The 22,002-nt window shown below is 35.5% G+C and overlaps 1 protein-coding gene across 14 annotated transcripts in view; it reads right to left on the bottom strand.

Moving 5' to 3' along the window:
- LOC132092740 (neurexin-3b-like) overlaps positions 1-22,002 on the bottom strand; it is a 539,941-nt gene that overhangs the window by 156,511 nt on the left and 361,428 nt on the right. For all 14 annotated transcript variants that reach the window (XR_009422248.1, XR_009422247.1, XR_009422249.1 and 11 more), the window contains one exon: positions 4,519-4,700. Coding sequence is in view for 11 of the 14 variants with exons in the window: in XM_059499108.1 (XP_059355091.1) it covers positions 4,519-4,700 (182 nt within the window). In the remaining 3 variants the exon portion in view is untranslated. The remainder of the gene's footprint in view (positions 1-4,518; positions 4,701-22,002) is intronic.

Raw genomic sequence — 22,002 nt, 5'->3', positions numbered from 1 at the left:
ATTAGTTTTATTGGATCTTAGTGCTGCGTTTGACACAATTGACCACAGCATTCTTTTGCATAGACTTGAACACTTTGTTGGCATTAATGGAAGTGCATTAGCATGGTTTAAATCGTACTTATATGATCGCCATCAGTTCGTAGCAGTGAATGAAGATGTATCATATCGATCACAAGTGCAGTATGGAGTACCTCAAGGCTCAGAACTAGGGCCGCTACTCTTCACGCTTTATATGTTACCCTTGGGAGATATCATCAGGAAACATGGTGTTAGCTTTCACTGTTATGCTGATAATACTCAGCTCTATATTTCTTTGCGGCCTGGTTGAACACACCAATTTGAAAAACTAATGGAATGCATAGTCGATATAAAAAACTGGATGACGAGTAATTTCTTACTGCTAAATTCTGAAAAAACAGAGGTGTTAATTATAGGACCTAAAAACTCTGCTTGTAATAACCTAGAACACTGTCTAAGGGTTGATGGCTGCTCTGTCAATTCTTCGTCATCAGTTAGGAACCTAGGTGTGCTATTTGATCACAATCTTTCCTTAGAAAGCCATGTTTCTAGCATTTGTAAAACTGCATTTTTCCATCTCAAAAATATATCTAAATTACGGCCTATGCTCTCAATGTCAAATGCAGAAATGTTAATCCATGCATTTATGACCTCAAGGTTAGATTATTGTAATGCTTTATTGGGTGGTTGTTCTGCATGCTTAGTAAACAAACTACAGCTAGTCCAAAATGCAGCAGCTAGAGTTCTTACTAGAACCAGGAAGTATGACCATATTAGCCCAGTCTTGTCAACACTGCACTGGCTCCCTATCAAACATCGTATAGATTTTAAAATATTGCTTATTACTTATAAAGCCCTGAATGGTTTAGCACCTCAGTATTTGAATGAGCTCCTTTTACATTATAATCCTCTACGTCCGCTACGTTCTCAAAACTCAGGCAATTTGATAATACCTAGAATATCAAAATCAACTGCGGGCGGCAGATCCTTTTCCTATTTGGCACCTAAACTCTGGAATAACCTACCTAACATTGTTCGGGAGGCAGACACACTCTTGCAGTTTAAATCTAGATTAAAGACCCATCTCTTTAACCTGGCTTACACATAACATACTAATATGCTTTTAATATCCAAATCCGTTAAAGAATTTTTAGGCTGCATTAATTAGGTAAACCGGAACCGCGAACACTTCCCATAACACCCTATGTACTTGCTACATCATTCGAAGAATGGCATCTACGCTAATATTTGTCTGTTTCTCTCTTATTCCGAGGTCACCGTAGCCACCAGATCAAGTCTGTATCCAGATCAGAGTCTAATGCAGTCACCCGGATCCAGTACGTATCCAAACCAGATGGTGCATCAGCACCTAGAAAGGACCTCTACAGCTCTGAAAGACAGCGGATACCAGGACAACTAGAGCCCCAGATACAGATCCCCCTGTAAAGACCTTGTCTCAGACGAGCACCAGGACAAGACCATAGGAAACAGATGATTCTTCTGCACAATCTGACTTTGCTGCAGCCTGGAATTGAACTGCTGGTTTTGTCTGGTCAGAGGAGAACTGGCCCCCCAACTGAGCCTGGTTTCTCCCAAGGTTTTTTCTCCATTCTGTCAACGATGGAGTTTTGGTTCCTTGCCACTGTCGCCTTTGGCTTCCTTAGTTGGTTGACAATTCATTTACAGTGATAACTTTGACTTCATTGCAAATTATTGCACAGATCCTAATTAAACTGAAATGAGATGAGAACTGCCTTTAACTGTCATTTTGCTTTGTTGACACTGCTTTTCTAAATAATGTTGTTCAGTTGCTTTGACACAATCATTTTTGTTTAAAGCACTATATAAATAAAGGTGACTTGACTTGACTTGACAAACAAATGTAGTCTCAACTCCCAAAAGTTTGCAGCTTGGTCTTGGCTAATGTGCAAAAAAAAAATATATATATATATTAAATAAAAAAAAAACCTTTGGGTCATCATCGTGACTTCCTGTGATGTTTAGGGAGTTAACTTAACAGGTGAAAGGTTAATCTTACTGCTCCAGTGATCATTTGACTGAGATAGTAAAGAATGTGGTGTTTGGTTAGAGGAATTAGCTGAAAAACAGATCTCACTGTGCTGATTCCCATGATGTCCCACTTCTTCTCAATCTAAAGCCAGTGAGTTAATTTGCACTGAAGCCTCACAGTGGGATGTTGTTAATCTTTAGAGTATGTTTGTGTGTATGTATGTTTTATTCTCTGCACATAGGCTCATAGTGTTGGTCCAATCAGAATCCCTTCTGACTGAACTGATGCAATACTGAGTGTTGTTTCCTGCTGTGTGTTGTTGAGTGGGCTTTGATGATGTTATTAGGCAGTTCTTCATCATTTAGGTTGGAAAACAGTATGAGCTGTAATAAACTGATTATAAATTGTACTTGGATAACTTAGAATTTATCTCAAGACTCAAAACAACATACACTTTACAAACAACCAGGTGTTTCTCTCTACCCTTCAGCATAGTGGTTCTCAACTGGGCAATCTAAAAATGGGCTGTAGATCTGTTCAAACAGAGAGAGATCAACAATGATAAATGCAAGTGTTGGAAAAGCTACTTTGAAACTTTAGATAGTTGCTTTCCTAGTTAAAGTATATCTAAAATAATGTAATTTAAGGGCCAGTATCTTTTAAAAAATAACAATAACAACAGTATTAAATTAAATAATTTATGTTTACTTATGAGTTTTTATCAGGTAAAGTCAATAAAGATCTCAATTAGGATTATAAGGTTATTCAATTTTTATTTTATTTTTTTTTATACATTTTCACTTAATAAACATACAACTAGAAACATCCTAGATTTGAACTGAATTGAAAATATAGTGATTAAGACATGAACATTTAACAAAATATTTCCCTACAAAAATATATAAACACTGCACAAGGACACAAATTACTCTGTGAAGCAATCATTTTTGAACAGACAAACTGTCACAATATTAAAAGTGTGTGAGTAGGGGCACCATTATGCATATTTTTTGAAACTTTAAAAAATGTAATGAGATTTGGGATTCTGTACATGAGTTCTCTGTGATGGCCCTAGGGAAAACATATCACAAGACTCCTTTAACTTATCTTTTTGGGGTGGACTTAAATGAAACATTAGACATAGACTGTATTTATAAAAAGGATAGGTCTGATTTCTTATGTATCTAAGAAATGTATATTACTGAATTGGAAAAAAGAACAACCACCTACATTTGAATTATTTAAAAGTATTATAAACGACACACTACACATGGAGTATTTAACATACAGCTTAAAAAAAACAAAATCCACATCTTTTTAAAGACCTGGAATATTTCATTTTTTGATCTATCATGAACCCTTTGACTCACAAAATATTTTTTTACGCACCGTCAACACAAATTTTTCGATTTCATGTGCTATCACTTTGTTTCAGTTTTAATTTGCTAATACAAACTGGACCTGTTGATGTATGTACTACATTTGTATACTCTGATACTGTTTAATGTGCAATGATTGTATTGTTTTGTTTATGTTGTAAACTGATAAAAAAAAAAAAAAAAAAAAAATTAATAATAGTAATGTGTGATAATAGTAATAAAAGTGTGTGAGCGTGTGTGAATTGCACATTTTTTTATATATTGTGACAGTTTGTTCAAAAATTACTAGTTAGTAGCTTCAATATTTTACTTTAGATCCCTTTTAATTTGTTTACTTAACTGCAACTAAAATTCATTATCAAACATTTATGATAGTAAATACATAGGCTCAGCAATTTTTTAAATGGAAATCATAAATATAAAAAGTAATACATAACATAATATCCCTTATTAAATATGATTTATGTTTTATGCTGTGCCCAGTGTGCAAAACAGTTGAGAACCAGTACTTTAGCAGATGTCTTTCAGTGTAGCTCTTACTAATTCAACAGAAGCATTTCTACTTGAACACACGCCATGAGAGCTTTCCATGCACAGGGGGTCAAAACACATCTCGCATCTCAGTGAGTTACATTTTCTCTAACTTCCTCTTAAAACTGAAATGCCTTGGTAGCTGTTTCATGGAACAGATGGTCTGTGAGTACATTATCTCTCCACAGAGACGTTAAGGAGAAAAAGACTTTCAATCTGTTGAAGTCTGGCTTTCTTTCAGACATTATCACCATTTTCTTGCGTTAGCAGAATCCCCTAGAAACACCTCTGTATATTCCAGAAATATTACATTACCACTTGACTTTGCGGTCTATAAATGTCATTTTAAATCCAGCATTTCAATGTGCTGTCAGAGACACATTACGATGTTTGATCCTGGGTCTTGCATGTTTGCAGCAGGATATGTAGTGATCGAATAATGATATAATGAGGCACTGCAATATATTTATGACATATGTTTCACAGTGTAATTTGATAGTTGTGATAGTCAGTTTTATTGTATAATGGCCACTCTGCCAGCTGTCATTACTGTTAAATATTGTGGGAGAATGGACTCACTATATGGAGCATGATGTAGTCTCCTAGTCTGGGGGCGCTGTCAATGCGGACCAGAATCCCATCCTTGATGGCTGTGCTGAAGCCCACTGCCATTCTATCGGTTCTAGTGCTGGGCCTCTCATTATTGGGCCATGTGTATGTGATAAGTCCTCCGCCCTTTCCAAAGATGTATGTTGCTCCAGCTGCAGGGAGGAATAGAGAAAGTATTACAATAATGAATTGTCAAAATGTCCTGGAAGGTATTAATTTAAACTTAACCAGTTTTTACTTAGAAAAATGTAGTGGTGCATAAAATTTGATGTGTGTCAAAATATCAGATCTGTGCAATAATTCTTGCACTTTTACAGGCATTTCTGGCTGATGTTGATAATATTTTCTGAAGAATAATATTAACGAGAAAAAAAAACCTCTTTGCTGCATAATTTTAGTAGCTTTACTACAAATGAACATGAAAACAGTAAGACCTCAAGTAAAAGACATAGACATAATTATAGTTGTGTTCAACATAATGGACAGCAACATAAGCAGCTGCCTTTTAAAAAATCCTAATAGTCACAAAGCCTACAAGTAATTGATCTGGAAAGTTCTACATAACATCTGTAAATAAATCTATTAAAATCACCAGTACATTTTTTACATCTGTTAAAATTACAGACAATAACTGCACCACTAAAAAAAACAAGACAATGCAATGTATAATTTAAACTACATGTTAAACACCTGTATATATATATATATATATATATATATATATATATATATATATATATATATATATATATATATATATATATATACATATATATATATATATATATATATATATATTAATAATAATAATAATAAAACTATCTGACAGTAGATGGTGCTTATGAAAAAGAAAAAAATACAGCTATTATCCATCCAGTGCTACACAAAGAAGTGCTACACTATAATTAACAGCACTGAGGCAGGATGAATTACACAGAGGCAGGATGAAAAGAAAATAACCACTGAAACTTTTCTGAAAACAGCCAGTTCCCTTCAGAGACACTGTACTTTCATATAAATGCTTACATTTTGAAACATCCTTTGACATCTTAAAATGTTGCCTCGGTAGGCAGCACGCTAGGTTTTGGAACAAAGCAAATGAGATCAAAGGAGCAATTGAGGAATTAACATGTTTGTGAACATTTCTAGTAACTGTACAGAAACAAGACCGCAGGTGCACTGGCAGCTTATTGCCATTGTTGCTGTTTTCTCCAACATTCGTTTGTTATTAAGACTGTAACATCTCATTTGCACATCTGGGCTTGAGGGCCCAGCTGGAGATATTCCTTAAGGGGAAGAGACATCATGCCAAGCGGATGGGGTTGAGTCCCAGGAGACAGAGAGAAATATGGGAGTGAGATAAAAGAGAATGCATCGCATTGCATTCACATAAGACCTGTGCTAGGTAAACCTACCTTGTCCCGAACTAATATGTCTATGCTTGTTCAACAATCTGTTTTATTCGATAAATTACACACTCGAGGCACAGAGTAAAACCCTGACCTTCAGGAAACAATGAATATTGAAAGATTCTTAAAGTCTGGTGTTTTACGTATGAATTCATTATTGGAAAGTTGCATCTTCTGGAGCAATACATATTACAGTTTATGTCTCCTTAATGGAATTCCGGCTGGTGAAAAGTTCATTAAAAAACCTCATTACAGAAATGCGCTGATAAAGAGTGATGCATGGCATTCATTTTCAATTCAATATACTAACACAAATTAGTGTGTACACTAAGTGTGTGTGTGTGTGTGTGTGTATTTAACAATGTACTTGTTAGACACATAAAGGTGACTATGAACATGACATTAAACACATTGGACTAAATATTGGTTTCACTGGGCACTGCATGTATGCTTTTTAACTTTTTGCATAATTAATTTAAAAAGACTGTTGTTATAATCTTAAGCCGAATAAGGTCTGCTATAATTTTGCTGAATTGTACAACATTAGTAGATTGTCATATATTCATTTTATTCTAAAGCAAGACAGATACTCTTGGATTTGTCAAAAAGGTGACTGAAAAAACAGTAATAACATAGTAATTGATGACATAGCCCCAGTCCCAAATGGCGCACTTAATACCATCTTGTGGCCTTCACGAGTGCTCTCAGTGGCTGCTATGCATTCAAAAGCCCCCTTATGTCTAGCCTGCACTGGTGGACTATTATCCAAAAGTCCATGTGGTATAGGCTTGGAAGTGGACCACAAGGGCTGAAAATGCCATTTGAGACAAGGCCTTAATTAATGCACAAACTACGACCAACCTACCAACCAACCAACTAGTTGACACCAGACAGAGAAACTGTTGACAAATGTAGGCTTCACTTGATGTCAGAACATGACATGGACAGATAACATAAAATGGCCTGTCAACATGGTCAGTCATGACTAAAAATTTTAAACTGCTGGTGTGCAAAATCTGCCTGGATTTTACAAAAAAAGTCACTGCGGTCATATAGTACAATATGACTAAAATCATTTTAAAAGACCCAGAGTGAGAGCATACACCTGTAAACACACACACACACACACACAGCATGCACAATTGGTGCAAGACGTGATTTTAAATTCTAAAGTAGTATCTCATGAGTTTTCATCCATGCTACAATGTAGTTCAACACAAACATGAAAACACAAGAGTACAAGAAAAACAGCAAATGAGAGAAATGACATTTGCCAAGTATGGGTGATTTGCATTTAACCCAAGCAAGTGCACACACACAGCAGTGAGTAGTGAACACACCCGGAATAGCAGTAGGCAGCTATATCCAGTGCCCGGGAAGAAGTGCTCAAGGGCACTTCAGCCATAGATATTGAGGGTGAAAGATTCATTCAAAACTTTGTTCATTCAAACTTTGTAAAGGACTTATGCCGGCAGCCATATCAACCTGGAGCCCAAGACCGGTTTCCCACTGAAGCTAAGCAGGACTGAGCCTGGTCAGTACCTGGATGGGAGACCTCCTGTGAAAACTAGGTTGCTAGGTTGGAAGAGGTGCTAGTGAGGCCAGCAGGGGGTGCTCACCCTGAGGTATCTGTGGGTCCAAGTGCCCCAGTGTAGTGATGGGGACACTATACTGTCAACGAACACCGTCCTTCGAATGAGACGTTAAACCGAGGTCCTGACTCTCTGTGGTCATTAAAAATCCCAGGATGTCTTTCAAAAAGAGTAGAGGTGTGACCTCGGCATCCTGACTAAATTCGCCCATTGGCCTCTGACCATCATGGCCTCCTAACAATCCCCATATCTGCTGATTGGCTTCATCACTCTGTCTCCTCTCCACCAATAAGCTGGTGAACGAGTCAATCAGAATTCAGATCTTGGAAGGGAAAATGTACTCTTTGTCTTCCTGCATTGTGCATTGCATATACAATTTGATTGGTTGTGAATGAGAAAACTCTTGAGAACTAATACAAGCCAGTCCCCTCAACCAATCTCATCTTGAGATCTCAGCTGATATGGTAACCAGAAGCTTGATTCTGCATATGGGCAGTATGGGAATAATTCCACAAACACCCTGACATATCATTAAAATTCATTATACAGCGAGGCTGTTGAATGTTTGAATCTGACTGACAAATGTTCTTAGTTGTGCAATTATTTTCAGGGAAATGCACAGCTAAAGTAGTTCCAGGCAGGTCTCGACCACATTACATGTCTATATCACTTCACCAAATAATTTCAGTTATTTCAAAGGTACTAGCAACCTACAACAGCAAAATAACCAAAACCCACAATGAAACTGACCAAGCAAATAAATATAGTAAACAACAAGTTAAAAATGGCAAATTATTTTCTAATCTCATTCTCCTGCTCTCTCTCTTACAAATGCACACATACAGTACTGACACACACTCACACAGAAACGTGTTGTTAGAGCTGCTCTGATGATTTTTATCAGTAAAATTGTTTAGTAACTTAAAAGCTACAGTACATGTATCACAATAATGGTGCTGTTCTTGAAAAAGATTAACTTACGTTTTTGCTATTTGTAGAGAAGCTGCTGATGAGCACTATAAAAATGCACAGACTCGAGAGATTTACACACACACTTAATCTCTATCTCTCTCTGTAATAATAACAGCATTAGTCAGCTATCAATGGCTCAAGCCTCTGTTACTAGGTCTAAAATTATGTTTTGGAATTAGCAACAGAGGTGTGGGATGAGATGAGTTAGAAATTAATCTTACACTGTAAAATTCAATAGTTTACCTTACTTAGATATAATTAGTTATCTTTACTTGGTTGCTATACTTACTAGGTTTCATTGAGTTACAGCTAATTGCAAGGCAAATAAAACAATTTACTTACTGCTTTAAGTGACGCTTACTTAAAATATTAAAGTAACCACAAAGGAACCAATGACATTAATACACCAGTGAGAGACAGCAGTGTATTATAAGAAGAAGAAGAAGAAGAAGAAGAAGAAGAAGAAGAAGAAGAAGAAGAAGAAGAAGAAGAAGAAGGGTTTTTAAGGCAATTCTTAATAGACTTTTCACTCATTTCCTCCATTCTGCAGTTCTGTTTCTCTAGCTGCATTCATTTGTTTCCCAAAGTCATCTTGAATGTTGAATTGCCAATACAACTGATTTTTTTTAGAGAACATCACAAAAGCTGACTAAATAAATTGATGTTGATTTTCAAACACTGTTTGTTTGAACCCACCATTATAGTGATTAGTGCTCCCTGTGGTTGGCCACTTGGCATTATTCACATTTACATTATTATAATGATCCTCCTATTAATGCAACAATGCAACAATAAATCAGGTTTTTTTTTGGTTTCAAAGGAAGGAAAGTAATAAATAGGATGCTTTTAGAAGGTAATCTAATTTCTCATTAAACAATTAGCTACTGTATGTTTCATGTTGATTAAGCTACAATAACTCTTGTGTAACTGAACAATACTAAGCATTTGTCAGTGCAACGTACTCCTATTTCACTTAACTTTTTTAAGGCAATCAATCATTTTAAGGACAAAAACCTGACAAATGTCTTTAAATACAATATCTGAACAATATTTGAGGTGCAGCAACTGTAGTATAAGCAGCATAACTGACGACGGGCAGTTAAATTTTTAGAAGATAATGCATACCTGAGGTGGCATTACACCTCGGGTGTGCATCATTTTCTAATAATTCAACAGAAAAGAGTCAATTATACTGCTTATACTATGGTTACCACACCTCAAATATTGTTCAGATGTTGTATGAATTATTAGAAAATAATGCACATCCGAGGTGTAATGCCACTTTGGGAGTGCATTAAATTTGAATAATTAAACAGCCCATCATCAATTAGACCAATAAACAAAGGACTGGGCCATCTGACCAATCAGATCAGAGTAGTGCTTACAGAATGAAGAGGTTTAGAGAGACTAAATTATATGTTTATTATGAGAAAACTAATTTATTTAAATTTTTTTATTAAAGTTTTTTGGAACTTCCATGCATGTAAACCTGTTGTAGGAGACTCCCAAACAATATTAGGAACCTTAAAATTGCCATAAAAGGGGCATTTTAAGAAACAGAACAGCGGCAGACAGCAAGGCAGCTTAATATGTTTTGGAACAGAGCCATTGACAGTTAATCCCCCACTCGTTCAATCAAAGTAGATAGAACCGCAAAGCATTTCAAGAACAGCTTGATTTGCTATCAGCCCTACAAACAGAGAATGTTCTCTCTCGGTGTGTGTGTGTGTGTGTGTATGTGTGTGTGTGTGTGGGAACATGAGAGTCAGATCTCCATGAAGGCTGCCTAGTTTTCTGCACCAAATCTGCAGCAGCATGAAGGTATGTTCAAAGTCTTCTTTAAAGTCAGATATGCCAAAGTGCACACCAATTCACACACACAAACACACACGCACACACACAAATAGACACTATCTCACACCACCTCTACCACAGCTCTGACACACTTTTCGTTGTTGGTGCACAGATGGATGAAGAGCTGTTGGTGCATCTTTTTTACTTTAGTTTTCAGTTGCGATCCTCTTAGATTATTGTGGAGCTGTTTTGGAAAAGAGCAAAAACATCACACGGCAACAAGTGGGATATTGCGTTTATAAAACAGATTGAATCCACAAGTCTGTAAATAAATAAGAAACAACAATGGGATGTCTCAAAAACCCTCTTGTTTGGGGAATTATTTATTTTTGCCACAGGTTCATATCTTAAATATCACTTTAAAACTAGTAAAAAAGGAATGCTGAGTTTCTTCATTGAAGTTGAGGAAAGCAATACTTTTATGGGAAGTTATGGGAATTTTCCATGACAGTGCTGGTCAATGTATTTGTGGGTTGGGTCTTACAAAGTGTTGGTTGAAAGTAAGTATAATGTTCTTGTTTATAACCTTGTTTTGGTACCTTTCAATATAAAAGTCTTTGCTTCGGACTGATTTTGCCCTCAGCCAAAACTACTTTGAAACAAATAATATACAAATAATGAGACCAAAGATTCCCTGTTATATACTGTATACCCAAAACAAAGTATATTATGTTTAACCACTATAGACACATCAGAGGCAATCACAAATTCCAGAAGAACTGGCCGAGGTAAGGCTGTTCTCGGCAAGGTACATAAATGTTGAGTGCCCGCTAAAACCCTGGGGTTACATCTCCCAAATCTTTAAAGCAGATCATTAAATAGATCACCATCTTTATAAATAGTATGTATATATATATATATATATATATATATATATATATATATATAGTACTGTGCAAAAGTCTGAGGTTACTAGTATTTTCACCAACAAATTTTTTTTAAGTCAGTTATTTCTATGTTTTGCTGTAGTGTGTCAGTAGTAAATATCAGTTTACATTTACAAAACTTATTTTTGCCATTAAATGTAATAATCCAGTGAGATTTTATTTGCACAAGGAGTCTGACAGCAGCCAGTGCTCCACAGAGATCTGATCTCATCATCATCCAGTCATCTGGAATGCCAAGAAACAGAACTAACTGAGACAAACTAAATCCAGAAGAACTGTGGCAATGGCTCCAAAATGCTTCAATAAACCTGCAAAGCTACAGTACTGTTTTAGGCACTTAAATAGATTTTTTATAATTAACATATATTAACTTAACTAAATTTAATCAGGATTTGGTGTGACCACACCAGAGTATGTGAGTGGAGTGGAGTGGAAACAATTTCCCATCTGAGCTCAGAGCATTTAATAATCACACTGCTCCTGCTCCGCTCTGGGTTCACAATTTCACACTCCCGCTCCACTCCATGCTCACTGAAACCAGAAACACTGCTCCGCCTTTGCTCTGTGATTAAAGTATTTCATTATTTTTTAAATGTTATGTTCATAACGTAGCCTATATAAAAAATAAAGAAAAAAAAGAACGTTTCAAAGTGACTTAGGCTATTGTGTGCAAACTTTTTTTTTTTTTTCTACCACATACCAAACTAATAACATGGTTGTCAGCATTAAAAGGTATAATTGCTGCTTTCTGCTGTGCAAATTTTGTTTGTTATAAAAATAACAGTACATTTTTGTCAGTTATTTTATCTACAGATCAATGCATTTCTTAAAGATTTCTGCTCATTAAAAATCAGATACAGATACAGAAGTAGCACTGTAAGATTATATTTGTTTGAATTCATTATTGTGAAAGCGATTGCATTTATATGTGCTATACCATCTAAATCATGCTTTAACCTGAAAATATTCAGTAAAAGGAACAGACAAACTCCTTGAGAACTAGGCTGTAACTTCCCGCTAGGCTGTTGCTTTCATTATAACCTTCTGATTTGAGAGATCTATCTGTATCAAGCTATAGCTAAATATGTTTAACATGTGAATTCTTGCTAAATTTGCAGTTATATTACAGGCCATTGGAATGAATTGTACTCATGATGGAGCGGTGGTGGAGCGCACTTGGAGCAAATGAAAGCATGACGCGCTGACTTAAAAAAAAAAATCCGCTCCTAGAATTGTATAAACTTTTTAAATCATCTAAACCAGCAACCATGTATGTTAGACCCTATTCCATCTAAGCTCCTAAAAGAGGTGCTTCCAGAAGTCATAGATCCTCTTCTGACTATTATTAATTCCCCATTGTCATTAGGATATGTCCCCAAAACCTTCAAACTGGCTGTTATTAAGCCGCTCATAAAAATAATAAAAAAACACAACTTGACCCCAAAGAACTAGTTAATTACAGACTCATCTCGAATCTCCCATTTCTGTCCAAGATACTAGAAAATGTAGTATCCTCACAAATATATTCCTTTTTAAAAAAAAGAAAAAAAGGTAAGTGTTAGGATTTCTAGTCAGTATTTATACCGTATCATAGTACTGAGACTGCTCTCCTTAGAGTTGCAAATGACCTGCTCTTATCATCTAATCGTGGTTGTATCTCTCAATTAGTGCTATTGGATCTAAGCACTGCGTTCAACACTATTGACCACAACATTCTTTTGCATAGACTAGAAAACTTTATTTGCATTAATGGAAGTGCATTAGCATTGTTTAAATTGTACTTATATGACCACCATCAATTTGTAGCAGTGAAGGAAGAGGCATCAAATCGATCACAAGTGCAGTATGGAGTACCTCAAGGCTCAGTACTAGGGCCGTAACTCTTCACGCTTTACATGTTACTCTTGGGAGGTATTATCAGGAAACATGGTGTTAGCTTTCACTGTTATGTTGAAGAGACTCAGCGCTATATTTCTTCATGGCCCGGCAAAACATACCAATTTGAAAAACTAACGGAATGCATAATAGAATGCATAATCGATATAAAAAACGGGATGATGAGTAATTTCTTACTGCTAAATTCTGAAAAAAAAAACAGAGATGGTAATTATAGGACGTAAAAACTGCATATAATAACCTAGAAAGCAGTTTAAGACGTGATGGCTGCTCTGTCAATTCTTCGTCATCAATTAGGAATCTAGGTGTGTTATTTGATAGCCATCTTTCCTTAGAAAGCCACATTTCTAGCATTTGTAAAACTGCATTTTTCCATCTAAAAACATATATATCTATATATGCTCTCAATGTCAAATGCTGAAATGTAAATCCATCAGGTTAGATTATTGTAATGCTTTATTGGGTGGTTGTTCTGCATGCTTTATAAACAAACTCCAGCTATTCCAAAATGCAGCAGATCCTTTTCCTAATTAGCTCCTAAACTCTGGAATAACCTACCTACCTAACATTGTTCGGGAGGCAGACACACTCTTGCAGTTTAAATGTAGATTAAAGACCTATCTCTTTAAAGTGGCTTACACATAACACACTAATACGCTTCTATTATCCAAATCCGTTAATTTATTTTTAAGCTGCATTAATTAGGTAAACCGGAACCGGGAACACTTTCCATATCATCCGATATACTTGCTACATCGTTAGAAGAATGGCATCTACGCTAATATTAGTCTGTTTCTCTCTTATTCCGAGGTCACTGTAGCCACCAGATCCACTCTTTATCCAGATCAGATGGTCACTGCAGTCACCCGGATCCAGTAAGTATCCAGCCCAGATGGTGGATCAGCACCTAGAAAGGACCTCTACAGCCCTGAAAGACAGCGGAGACCAGGACAACTAGATGAGCCCCAGATACAGATCCCCTGTAAAGACGTTGTCTCAGACGAAGTTTTGCAAAAGGACAATGAAACTTATTTTTATAACAAAGAACATTAGCCAAAAAGTACCTACTACTGTAATGCAAATTATTTTCATTCTCATTGCTCATAAAACTATTACTTAAGCATAAAACTTTTCATAAACTGACATCCTGTGGTATGATGGTACTGTATACATTATTTGCAGCTATTTTAAACAACATTTTGTTATTTATTTTGTAGTGCCATATCATGCATGAAGATATTATGACTAATAAATTAATTTCTGAATGGTGTTTTATATCTTTAAAAATGCATATGTCACACCACAGGACCATTTAAGATGGACTGGGCAAAGGCAAACATTTGTTTAGAAACGGTTTATAAATAAATAGTAACTTGTGACAGTAATTATTAAAAACACTTTTATGTAAACAAATTCTCAAATTCTCTAAAATCTAGATCTTAAAGTCATTTTCTTTATTAAAAATATATTTTCTTCTTTTTGGCTTTTTGATTATGGGGTATACTATGCTTTTGCAAGATTCAGCCAATGAGCATTAAAGAAAGTTAGAAAATAAAGAATAGTTAAAAGACTAGCTAATAAGGTTTAGATAAGTATTTTAAAATCTGAATATTTGGATATTTAGAAATTGCAAGTGTAAATCCAAAGTTACCATACAGGTCCATCAGATACGTAAAATACATTCATTAGGGTACCATGGACCATAAAACATTCATAGTAGAGGTGTGTTGGTGCATCAGTAGAAAGTATAACCCATCCAAAGATGGCTGCAAGTGAAGTCTCATTCATAATTCAGTCATCTCGGGGGAGACACTACTGCCTGCTCTGCATTCTGATGCCTTCCAGCACTGAACAGACTGTGTGTTTGAAAAAAGAAAAAGAAAACAAAAACTTTATAGCAGGCTGGTATAAAGAAATAACTTCATTATGTATATGCCATATGAATGTGTAATCTAGAAGAGAGACTATGCACCATATACTACAATGAAATGCTAATGGTAAAGAGGTATCTGAAAACCATTCTATTAAAATTGGCACAAGAGTTGTTTACATATGAAACTTGTCTGCTGAAACTTTATGGTCACCAAGGCATATTATCTACTATTTATGGAAAACAGTATACAGTTGTGTATACTATGTGCAGTACAGTATGTGAATTTTCTTTGTATAAGGAAGGGGGGGGGGTTAGTCATGGTTCTAATGGATAGAGAGTCAGACTTGTAACCCAAAGGTCTTGTAACCCAAGTCTCAGGTCCGGCAGGAATTGTTGGTGTAACGTGTAACCAGTAACCAGTGCTCTCTTCCACCCTCAATACCACGACTGAGTTGAGACCCTTGAGCAAGGCACCTAACCCTCAACTGCTCCCTGAGTGCTGCAGCAATATGGCTGCCCACTGCTCCGGGTGTGTTTTCATGGTGTGTGTGGACTTGGAGGTGTTAAATGCAGACTCGGAGTATGGGTCACCATATTTGGCCACATGCCACTTCACTTTCTTTCTTTCACTTTCAAGACCTAAGCTTCCATTATCAGGTTGACAAATAAACCAGAAGCAATATCAGCTACTATTTTTCTTCCATTGCATCTTATTTTTAAGATGATGGACATGAATTAAACATGCAGAAACATCATTAACAATGCAGCATACCACTGTTTGAAACAACTTTGAATCATTGTATACTGCATTTCTTAAAAAAAAAAAAAACATTCACTACACAGCACACTGTATATTAGACTTCACACTAATTCATGAAATTCACCTTTTTGCTTACAGGTTAAAAGTAATTAATTTACTTTACCTTTTGCCTTGTGGGTCTATAGCTCTGCTTGTAATGAGTGTGGGATAGGGATGTAGCCAACAGACAAACTGATGCCGTTGGCATTCCAATCTGCCGAGAAGGGTCTGGCTGCAGACTTGCACTTGCATTCTCAGACTTGCACTCTCTGACACTTCTGCTTCCGCTAGCGACGTAACTTGCAGTCTTTATTTTTATTTTGTTTTTTTCATTTTTTTTGTTCTATTTATTGATAACTTTTTGTTTGAATCTCTCAACATTTTACAACAGTAGCCAGGTGGTGAAGACAAGAAAAAAGAAACTAAATTACAATGTCACTTGCAATCGCTACTTGCACTCTCCGCTACCTGTGACGTCACAATCAACACAAATTGTGCGTGTTGCCAATGGAGACAAGACGCTGTGGTGGTAATTAAATGACTAAAACTAAATTAGCCTACTACTATAATTTACAGGGTCGTGCAAGAAAAAGACAAGACCGGTGTTCTGTCGATTTGTCCTATGCTGTCAGATTTTCCGAGAAGGGTCTGGCTGCAGACTTGCACTTGCACTCTCAGACTTGCATTCTCAGACTTGCACTCTCAGACACTTGTCCTTCTGCTAGCGACGTCACTTGCAGTCTTTATTTTTTTATTTTGTTCTATTTACTGTTAAATTTTATTCGAATCTCTCAACATTTTACAACAGTAGCCAGGTGGTGAAGACAAGAAAAAAGAAACTAAATTACAATGTCACTTGCAATCGCCACTTGCACTCTCCGCCACCTGTGACGTCACTTGCAATCAACACAAATCATGCATGTTGCCAATGGAGACAAGATGCTTTGGTGGTGATTAATCGATTAAAACTAAATTATTAGGCCTACTACTATAATGTACAGGGTCCTGCAAGAAAAAGACAAGACCGGCAAATTTGTGGCCACAGGAAAGCAGAATATAAACGCAATGCACAAAGTCGTTCGCTAAGTGTTATCCTTCTGTAGAAAAAACAAACACTTAATATGGCATAATGTATTAAGATACATTAAGTTCAATTAAAAGACCAAATTCGATATATAGTTATTATTTAATGTACTAGAAGGCAAGCAGATGGCTATGAACACAATGCGCAAACTTTGTCCTCCCATACAGCAAAACACTTAATGTGGCCTAATAACAGACTGATAAAGACAATTCAGTAGGCCTAGCCTATATGTCTTGTTGTTGACTCAATGTATATACAGACCAGCAAATATGAACATGCATTATGAAATGCATTAAGTGATTTTAAAAGGATCAACTCCGTACAGGCAAGCAGGTGATTACAGAATGCAGTACGTTAAATTGTACATTAAACGTTTTGCTCCTATAGAAAATAATTATAAATAAAACACATAATGTAACTTAATGGACAAAGACACTGGGATAAACGAGTTGTAGACAGTTTATTCCATATGAAAAAATGCTTAACGCAAAACTTTGCATGCTGTGTTTATTCTGGGCTCACCTGCGTGCCTGTACATATTAGTTATGTATCTTAATAATGTAGAGAAGCACATTGACTTTGGCCTTTATCATCTTAGTCCATTATGCCACATTTTGCGGTATGTGAGGAAAATACTATATACATATTCATTATAATAAAATACTGTATATTTCATTTGATATTTTAATAGCATCTTAATACATTAAGCCTTGTTAAGTGTTTATGTTTTTCTACGGGAGGAAAACGCTTAGCGAGAGACTTTGCGCAAGGATTCTTATTCTGCTGTTCTGGCCACGGATTTGCTGTTCTTGTCTTTTTCTTGCAGGACCCTGTACGTTATAGTGCTAAATTAGGTTCAATCGTTTAATCACCACCACATCGTCTTGTCTCCATTGGCAACACGCACAATTTGTGTTGATTGCAAGTGTCGCAGGTAGCGGAGAGTGCAAGTAGCGATTGCAAATGACATTGTAATTTAGTTAATTTTTTCTTGTCTTCGCCACCTGGCTACTGTTATAAAATGTTGGGAAATTCAAACAAAAAGTAAAAAAAAAAATAAAAATAAATAAAAATAAAGACTGCAAGTAATGTCACTAGCGGAAGTGCAAGTGTCTGAGAGTGCAAGTCTGAGAGTGGAAGTGCAAGTCTGCAGCCAGACCCTTTTGAATCTGCCACCAACAAAAACACTCTCAATGGGATAAGAATCTTGACATGACACCTACCAGCCACTTGCTTGGACCTGCAACTCTAAAAGGAAAGGATAATAAATGAATCATTTTCTGGATCAAAAAGATTAGATTGTTTGATTGATTGGCAAAGTTAAACAATTGATTTCTATTTCTATTATGATACGGAACTAAAAAGCTATTTTTTGTAATGCCTATATATATATATATATATATATATATATATATATATATATATATATATATATATATATATATATATATATATATATATATATATATCTTTTTTTTTTTTAAACTACATGGTCATTCCTTTAAATAGTTCAAAATTTCAGAAGAACATTGAACAGAAAAACATTGCCATGCATTACTGGTACTAGGTTCAGCCTTGTTAATTTGTGCTGTTGTACATTCACATGTTACTATCTTTTAAGGAGGCCTTGAATCCAAAATGTTTTTGCACACATGTGCGGAGTAAACCAGTTTTGTATTATTGTCTTCTTTGCAGCTGTAAAACCAGGAAACAGAATTTTCTTTTTTAATTAACTTATACAAGAATTAGAATTGTCATTTAGAAGACATAAACCTGTATTAGACTTGTAATCAATTTAAAGTAAAAAGCACAAAACAGAATTCATATAAGTACACAGGTTGACAACAATTGGACATTCCCAAAACATGAAGAAAAGTACCTGATGATAAAGTGTTACAGATGTGATAGTTATAGGTTGATTGCGGTTTCATTTTAAACCTCTTGTAAGGAGTATGGATGACTTTAAAGTGAATAAGATGATGAGCCAATTTTTTAAAAGTTAAAATTAGATTAGACCACACCCTCTTCCAGTTGACCGATAAGTCAAAATCTGTTAATTCATGATTCCATATATTTTTAATAGAAAGAGGCTTTGAAATGTGATCATTAAGTTTACTATACATTAAAGAAACAGATGGCTGACCAGAGGATGGTGTGATCCAATCCCACATAGGATGAGAGGAAATGGGGGATGCCCAGGGAACTCTTTAGGCCTTGAGAGCAGAACATAACTGAAACAAAGAATGAAAAATATGATAATGCTGATAAACAAAACTTGGTTCTTAATTCTTGAAATGTCCTTGTTTATCATATAAGTCACCACATATGTTTATGCCCAATGTAGACCAAGAGGGCTGCACAAATGGCCAATTTCCACATAAAAAATAAATAAATAAAGTTGTGCCATAAGGGTGTGTTCTTGCAAAATTTAAAAGGTTTTCCAAGATCCTAATAGAATTGGCCACAACAGGGCCAAATTAGTATTTATAATTTTTATTTCCTGTGCCAGCAAGTAGAATATTTTGGAGCCTATGTTGTTTAACCCTGTCTGCTTCAATTACTCTCCATGATACTTTGGATTAAGTATCGACCCAAGTATGAAGAGCCTTGAGTTGAAATGACAAATAATATAATTCAAAATTTGGCACTGCCAGTCTTCCTGAAAGTATAGGATACGGCAATATGACAAGTTTTATTCTAGGTCGCTTTACCATTCCAGAAAAACTGGGAAAGTATGGAATTGATCTCCTTAAAGTAACCTGGAGGAGGGGAAAGCAACAGCATAGAAAAAAGAAAATTAAGCTGAGGTTACAAATGTTTTCTTGATGGTGGAGATTTTGCCTTAGAGAGAGACTTTACGATTATTCCATCTTTCACTATCACTCTTGATCTTGACTAACATATTATTAAAATAGTTTCTGGCAATTTTATGAATGTCTTTATATATGGTTATACCCAAATAAATGAAATAATCTTTAATAGGAATGAATGAGGGAATAGGAGAGTTAACTTTAACATTGTTTATTTGGGATTAAAGCAGATTTGTTCCAGTTTATCTTGTACCCCGATAAACTACTAAAGTGATCAAATTCCATAATTATATCGGTTATTGACATATCAAAATTATCTAAATATAAAATAATGTTATCAGCGTACAACAAAATTATATGATTATTGTCATGAATCTTAATCAGGGAAATGTCAGATTTCCTAATGGCTTGTGCTAGTGATTCAAGGGATAAACAAAACAATAAACTGAAGAGTGGACATCCCTGTCTTGTTACACACTACAAATGTAATGCCTATATCAATGCTTTAAATTAGCTAAATAAGTACAATGCCTATGATCTTAATTTGGGCGAATTTCTCAGCAACAACTCATATATTCAACTATCTAGCACAAACTAGTACAACTGCCATCTTATACAAAAGTGTCCAGATATGAAATAAAGGCGGCAAATTATGGTGAATGTTATAGAGAGATAAAACAACAACAACATATTTGTAGAAGAAATGCACCCATCTATTCAATCAGCAAGATCTTTCAAGAACAAGAATTATTATTCTGGTTAAGAACAGGCTGTATTAATGTTTTCTGTGAGGCTGTTAAACTGTGACTTGAGTGCTGTCTGTATGATCTTGTTGTGTCCACATGCTTTGATGGCTTCTTGCAGCACATGTGCAATTTAGCACACCTAGGGGCACTTGAGTGTCCTCTATTTATCTAAGAGCTCTCAGGGAGATGATACATTTCTTGCAGTGTGAAAGTGAGTGAATATCCACAAACTCTGATCAGTGACGGGAGGACATGAACAGACACCAAGGGACACAGCCTCTACCTCTATTCAACCTTCTGTGGGTGATTAATGGCTGGTGTGTGTTCTGAATGAACACAATCACCTCACATATAACGGGACACTGTGGACCCTACACACCAACATGCATGAGCTTGTACTGTATACATACACACAGTAGATGAACATGCATACACACATGAACACACAAACTGACCTTAATCCATGTCTTAACCAAGCTTTCAAAGCAAAGTTTCTCTCCATTGCAATTTTGATGTTGCACAATTGTGTCAAACGATTATCAGTGAAAAAATCTTGACTGCTTGGGCTGATACACGTTGGTGTTTTTTAACATGTAGCCCTGTCATACAATAAAGGCTTTTTATATTTTGTCTTCTTTGTGATTGCCTGGATGTGGATTATTTTTGTTTCTCGCAATGGAATCCACTTTTTGTTTTTGACAATATTATCAGTATTGACCGTTGTTGCCCAATTCTGCCAATGAAAAAAGTTTGAGTGGTGTTTTATTCCTGAATGAATCAGCTATTTTGACAAATTGGTTGAATGAATGAATCAGCAACTCTCTCATTACGACAGAGATTGCTGTCACCTACCAACAGTTTTAGTTTCAATATTTAACATTTTGTATATCTATATTTAATATATTTAATATTTTACAGAATATCTTATAACGTTATTTATAGAAATGTAACTGTAGTGTAAAGACATTCATTCATGGTATCTCCGAGCTGCATTAAACAGTCTGTTTAAATACATCTAAATTCAGCTTTTCTGCCACCTCTGCAGTGCAAAAATGGATTTAATTGATGCTTATTTTAATTGACTAGTAACAACCCTATAGCGTATTATTATTCTCATTGCATTTGTTGAATACATTTAGGAATTTCAATGAAAAGGGACGCATAACATTTAAACAAAAATGAAAAGTTGCTCTAAATGTAATAAATATCCTCTGGAAATCAATCTATGAGAGCAAATGATTGAAAATTATATTTCTGCTACTGTTTATATGTTTGGGATTATTTTTTACATTTTCATCCTGGTTTCAGTGATACCTGCAAAGGTTCCTAATTTTTGGTGTCATAGAAATTGCCATCCTAAAACAAGATGCAAAATATAGTTTGCATTTTTCTCAATTGCTACCACAAAGTTATAACTTGAAAAGTTTTACTGTTTTAGCTGAGCTACTGCCACACTGCTGGCAAATGTAGTTAAATTAGTGGTGTCACTGGTTAGTTAGTCTGCAACACTGCTCTCATACGCTGACTGTGAA

The sequence above is a fragment of the Carassius carassius genome, chromosome 18 (assembly GCF_963082965.1).
Source record: "Carassius carassius chromosome 18, fCarCar2.1, whole genome shotgun sequence".
In the NCBI taxonomy this organism is placed as follows: Eukaryota; Metazoa; Chordata; class Actinopteri; order Cypriniformes; family Cyprinidae; genus Carassius; species Carassius carassius.
Note: the sequence above shows the minus strand (reverse complement) of the source record. Positions and strands in the feature narration are given on the sequence as shown.